Below are 6,000 nucleotides of genomic sequence, written 5' to 3'. Positions count from 1 at the left end.
CCCCAGAGATTCTGCTGAACCCCAACTGCAGCTGATTCTCGAAGAGGAAGAGGAGTCCAGTGGGAAAAAAGGCCACAAATTCTCTCCCCCTTCATCTCTGCTCACGATATTGACTTGTAATAGATATGTAGTCGTGTTAGTCTGGTCTAGCTGAAACAAAAAACAGGACTATGTAGCACTTTAAGACTGACAAGATGGTTTATTAGGTGATGAGCTTTCGTGGGCCAGACCCACTTCCTCAGATCAAATTGTGGAAGAAAATTGTCACAACCATATATACCAAAGGATACAATTAAAAAATGAACACATATGGAAAGGACAAATCAAATTTCAGAACAGAAGGGGGTCGGGGGGGGGGGGAGGTAAATGTCTGTGAGCTAATGATATTAGATGTGATAATTGGGAAGCTATCTTTGTAATGGGTAAGGTAATTAGAGTCCTTGTTAAGACCTAGGTGTAAAGTGTCGAATTTAAGCATGAATGACAGTTCAGAGGATTCTCTTTCAAGTCTGGTGTGAAAAGGTCTTTGAAGCAGGATGCAAGTAATCAGGTCATTGAGACAATGCCCTTTCTGGTTGAGCAGGGGGAGGTTAATGCACCAGGAATGGGTGTCATGTGAGCAGACTGAGACCGTATGGCAGGATGGACCTTCTCTGGGATATCCCCCTGCTGCCCTCTTTGATGCATCTCCAGCGTATTAATTACCAGGAACGGTTCTGTGCCGCTCTGGGCATCGTTAGCAGGCAGGGTCCTCTGGGCATCGTTAGCAGGCCTGTCCGGGCAGGCGTCCGTCCCCTGAGAGAGCAGCCGCCCGCCGCAGCCTGGTCTGAGCCTTCACAGAAAAGCGCCTCAGACGTGGGCTGGCTCCACCCGGCCCACGGTCAGCCACGTGCGGCTCTTCACTCCACTAACCGTCTGGTCCCAATGGGCTGCCCAAGCCCTGCCGCTGCCTCCCGCCAGCCGACGTCTGAGATACGCGTTGAGAGCCAGCGCCCCTGGGCTACACCGGCCTGTGGTCAGGCCCAGCTGGTGGCTCCTACGTTCCCACCATTGACTCTTCACGCCCATTGGTACGATGTAAAACACTACACCCGGCCCAGGGCTGATCCCATGTGGCCAGGCCCTTGAAAACATGCCTTCCTTTCTACGGCAAGGGAAGCGCTGTGTGTGTGTGTGTGTGTGTGTGTGTGCGCGCATGTGTGTGTGTGTGCGCGCGCGCAGTTGTGGGTGCCCCTGCTACTCTGCATATGTGTTAGTTCCACCAGTCTCATGTCTGAGGAGAAAAGAGCCCAGGTGTCCTGAAGGACCTTAGTGGGAAGGTTCCCCAGACACATCTTGGGTGGACAGTCCAGGCCCAGTGCAGCGATGGAGCCCTGGGTTGGTTTTATTTGCCCCGACCCAGGATCTTCCTCCGCACCCTCCTCAGGGCCGCGGCCACGTCCTTGTTCCTCAGGCTGTAGATGAGGGGGTTCAGGGCGGGCGCCACAGTGGTGTAGAAGATGGCCGCCACCCGGTCACGCTCCGGAGCGTTTCTGGACTCTGGGTTTCGGTAGGATAAGATCACGGTGCCGTAGGTAAGCGTCACCACGGCCAGGTGGGAGCCGCAGGTGGAGAGGGCCTTGCGCAGGGCTTGGGCAGAGCGCAGGCGGGCCACGGCCAGCGCGATGCGGGCGTAGGAGGCCAGGATGAAGGCGAAAGGGGCCAGCACCACGAAGACGCCCTCGGTGCCGAGCACCAGCTCGTGGACATAGGGCCGGGTACAGGAGAGGTGCAGCAGGATTTGCAGGTTACAGAAGAAATGCTGCGGGCGGTTGCCGCAGTAACGCAGCTGGGCAGCCATGATGGTGTTCAGCAGGGCGTGTGAGATCACCACGACCCAGGAGGCAGCCACCATCTTGAGGCACAGGGACCGCGTCACCACGGCGGCGTAGCGCAGAGGGTCGCAGACGGCCACGTAGCGGTCGTAGGCCATGGCAGCCAGCAGGTAGCCCTCCATGTTGCCCACGGCCATGAAGAGGAAGAGCTGGGCCATGCAACTGGCGAAGGGAACAGTTCGATGGAGGGTCAGGGAGTGCACCAGGGCCTGGGGCAGGGTGATGGAGGTGAAGCTCACGTCCACCACGGCCAGCTGGCTGAGGAGGAAATACATGGGGCTGTGGAGCTGGGGGTCAGCCCATACCGCCAGCAGCAGCACGGAGTTGCCGACTAGGTTCACCAGATAGGTGGCCAGCAACCCCGCGAAGATCAGCGGCTGCAGGTCCTGGCGTTCAGACAGGCCCAGGAGCACGAACTCGGAGACGGACGTCCAGTTGGCCTCAGCCATGGCGAGGGGCCGCGGCAGCACCTGAGCGGGGCGGAGAAAGGTGTCAGCAGCGACGTAACACACTGATGAATTACACCGGCCCTCTCCATAGAATCATAGAACCATAGAGCTGGAAGAGACCTCAGGAGTCATCAAGTCCTGCCCCCTGCCCAAGGCAGGACCAATCCCAACTAAATCAACCCGGCCAGGGCTTTGTCAAGCCGAGACTTAAATATCTCTAGGGATGGAGATTTCACCACTCCCCTAGGGAACCCATCCCAGCGCTTCCCCACCCTCTGAGTGAAAGAGATTTTCCTAATATCCTACGTAGACATCCCCCAATGTAACTTGAGCCCATTGCTCCTTGTTCTTCCATCCGTCACTACTGAGAACAGCCTCTCTCCATCCTCTTTGGAACCTCCCTTCAGGAAGCTGAAGGCTGCTCTCAAATCCCCCCTCACTCTTCTCTTCTGCAGACTAAACAAACCCAACTCCCTCAGCCTCTCCTCATAGCTCATGTGCTCCAGCCCCCTCATCAGTTTGGTCGCCCTCCGCTGGACCCTCTCCAATGCGCCCACGTCCTTTCTGTAGTGGGGGGCCCAGAACTGGACACAAAACTCCAGATGTGGCCTCCCCAGAGCCGAATAAAGGGGAATAATCACGTCTCTGGATCTGCTGGCAACGCTCCTCCTAATGCACCGCAATACGCCGTTAGCCTTCTTGGCTACCAGGGCGCCCTATTGACATCTCCAGCTTCTCATCTGCTGGAATCCCCATGGCCTTTTCTGCAGAACTGCTACTTAGCCAGTCGGTCCCCAGCCTGTAACAATACTTGGGATTCTTCCGTCCCAGGGCAGGACTCTGCACTTGTCCTTGTTGAACCTCATCCGATTTCTTTCAGCCCAATTCTCTAATCTGTCCAGGTCGCTCTGGACCCTCTCCCTGCCCTCCAGCGTATCCACCTCTCCCCCTAGCTTAGTGTCATCCGCAAACTTGCTGAGGGTGCAATCCATCCCCTCCTCCATTCATAAAGATGTTGAACAAAACCTGTCCAAGAACAGCTCCTTGGGGCACTCCACTAGAAACCGACCGCCATCCTGACATTGAGCCGTTGATCACTCCCCGTTGGGCCTGACACTCTAGCCAGCTTTCTATCCATCTTACCGTCCATTTATCCAATCCATATTTCCGTAACTTGCTGGCAAGAATATTGTGGGTGACTGTACCAAAAGCTTTGCTAGAGTCAAGGTCTATCACATCCACTGACTTCCCCACGTCCACAGAGCCAGTTACCTCATCACAGAAGCTAATCAGATCGGTCAGGCAGGACTTGCCCTTGGTGAATCCATGTTGACTATTCCCGCTCACTTCCCCCTCTTCCAAGTGCTTCAAAATGGATTCCTTGAGGATCCCCTCCATGATTTTTCCAGGGACTGAGGTGAGGCTGACCGGTCTGTAACTCCCTGGATCGTCCTTCTTCCCTTTTTTAAAGATGGGCCCTACATTTGCCTTTTTCCAGTCATCCAGATATTGATTTCCACCTGCCTCACATTCGGGCCTCCAGCCAAATTCACTAATGCCTGGTCATTTTCTCTGGCCTTCGCGGGTAACAGTGCAGCCATCTGTCTGCTTGGAATTTGTCTGGCTTCCACCTCCAGACCTGCCCTCGCTGTCCCTTCCTCTACCACAGGGACGCTCCGTCACACCGGCACACCACGGGCCCGCAGCTGCTAAGACGACAAGCAAAGCTAAGGCCTAACACACTCAGAGCCGGAGGCCGGAGCAGGTCACCGCTGGGGCAGCTTCCCTCCACACGGGGACACGTCCCGGAGGAAGGCACTTAGCGTTTGCACTCGACGGAGGGCTTGAAAATTGCTCCAATGTCGCTCGCAGTGTCGGTTTATAATAAAATATGGAAGTTCCGCTTTGTAACTTAGAAAACGTTCGCTCGGAACTTGGGAGCCCTCCCCTCCGCCCATCCAGAAGGTCTGTCGAGATCAGAGCGGCCCCCAGAGGTGACTGCAATGCGAGGGGTTCACGAACGCCCCTGGCACCCCTTGGAAACGCAACGGGCCAGGAGGTTTATCCTGCGATCTCGGAAGCCGAATGTAGGAAATTAAACAAAGTCACAAGGAAAACTTTGCTGCTTGACGGCCAAGAGGCTCAGAGGCAACAGCTGAAGCCAGAGATCCCCAGGGGTTCCCCAAGCTGTGGGCATTGGAGGCAAGTTCTAGGGGCCCGTGGAGCCCCCACACCAGGAACATTCCTGGCCTGGGGCTGGGCTCCAGGAAACTCGCCCCCTCGGCTCCGTGCCCCCGTGTCCTCCGGCCCCACCTGCCGCCCCGGAGCAGCACAGAGACCCCGCCTGCTCCCGCAGCTCCGGCGCAGGGACGCACTGGCCAGCAGCCGGGGTGAGTGAGCAGCGGGAAGTTGCTTTACCCTGCTGCGCTACCAGTGCCTCTGCCTCCCCGTCCCCGGACATTTTACATCCGGGCTGGAGGACACGTGTGGGGAGGGCACATGGCAGCAGGGAGGCCGGGGGCAGCAGCCCCCTGGAGCCTCCTGCACCGTTCCAGGAGCCATTGCCACAGGGGGTTAGCCCCACATCCCCGTGTGCGCCCCACTCCATCCAGTGCCTGCACCTTCTCCTGCCACCCCCCGTCCTGCCTCCAAACGCCCGTCCCCTTCAGCCCCCCCAACACCCCCACCCCTGGCTCCACGCCCCAGCCAGCACCCACATGCCCTCCTGGAAGCTGCTCGCTGCACCCTAAGCCCCAAACCCTGTCCCAGAGCCCTCAGCCAGGTCCATGGGATGCTTGGGGGTGGCTGCCCCAGGCCCCGGCGCTTGGGGGTCCCTGCAGCGGCTGCCTCAACCATCCAGCCTGGGGGACCCCCGCCCCCCTCTCGCAGCCGCCAGGAGCCGAGGGCCGTGGCCGGGAGAGGGCAGCTGTGGAGCGTGATGCTGGGGGCTGCTCCGGGCCCCGCCCCGTGGTAAGTGCGGGAGGGGGATGAGCCCGGCTGCCGCCCTGCCCCAGGCCTCCCGTTAATCCCCCGGGGAACATGGCTGGGGAGGGGGAGAGGCTTTGGCCAGGGGTGGGGGCTGGGCTTGCGGGGGGCCGGAGTGGAGCAGGGCCTGAGCTTGTGTGTGGGGGCTGCCCCAGGCTTTGCACCCCCCAGGAATGGCCCTGCCTGCTACCGTCCCCCACCCAAACTTGGGGCTGTCAGAGCCTTAGGCGGAGGGAGGGGGCAGTTTGAGTGGGGAGGGGTGTGCGCTTCACCACCAACATTCTTCCCAAATGCCCCCCCGGCCGTGGCAGGAGCCGGTGACGCGGGACCGTCCGGACGGCTCCTTGTCCCGCCTCTGAGAAACCTGCAGGGACGGGCCCCCCACGGCCCCCTGGGGTCTGACCGGCCTCCGGCCCAGCCCCCCCGCTGCAGTTCTGTGGCCACGGAGAACAGCCCCGCCCGGCCCGGCTGCCCCCGCCCGCAGCAAAGGTGAGGCTGCTTCCGCCTTTCTCAGGAGTTTGGAGCCACGTCTCCTGCGCCAGGTTTTCTGACCTTCCTCACGCCTCCCGCTCCCCTCCGGACTGGCTCCCGCCTGAGCCCTCCTGTCCAGCCCAGAACGGGACCCAGGGCTCCGGCGGAGACCTCCCGGTGTCTCCCCGTCCCGTGTCCGACCCACGGCGCTGCTGTGCGCC

At 59.6% G+C, this 6,000-nt stretch overlaps 1 protein-coding gene across 1 annotated transcript; it reads right to left on the bottom strand.

Annotated features, from left to right (window-relative positions):
* Positions 1-1,384: 1,384 nt before the first annotated feature.
* Positions 1,385-2,323, bottom strand: LOC142823702 (olfactory receptor 1f45-like). Its single transcript, XM_075914886.1, has one exon. The coding sequence runs from the start codon at positions 2,321-2,323 to the stop codon at positions 1,385-1,387; it is 939 nt and encodes a 312-aa protein (XP_075771001.1).
* Between the last annotated feature and the right edge of the window lie 3,677 nt (positions 2,324-6,000).

Source organism: Pelodiscus sinensis, unplaced genomic scaffold (genome assembly GCF_049634645.1).
Source record: "Pelodiscus sinensis isolate JC-2024 unplaced genomic scaffold, ASM4963464v1 ctg59, whole genome shotgun sequence".
Lineage (NCBI taxonomy): Eukaryota > Metazoa > Chordata > Testudines > Trionychidae > Pelodiscus > Pelodiscus sinensis.
This window is presented reverse-complemented; position numbering and strand designations above follow the sequence as displayed.

Coding starts and splice junctions, on each gene's coding strand:
- LOC142823702 (XM_075914886.1), bottom strand. CDS start 2,323: ATGGCTGAGGCCAACTGGACGTCCGTCTCCGAGTTCGTGCTCCTGGGC.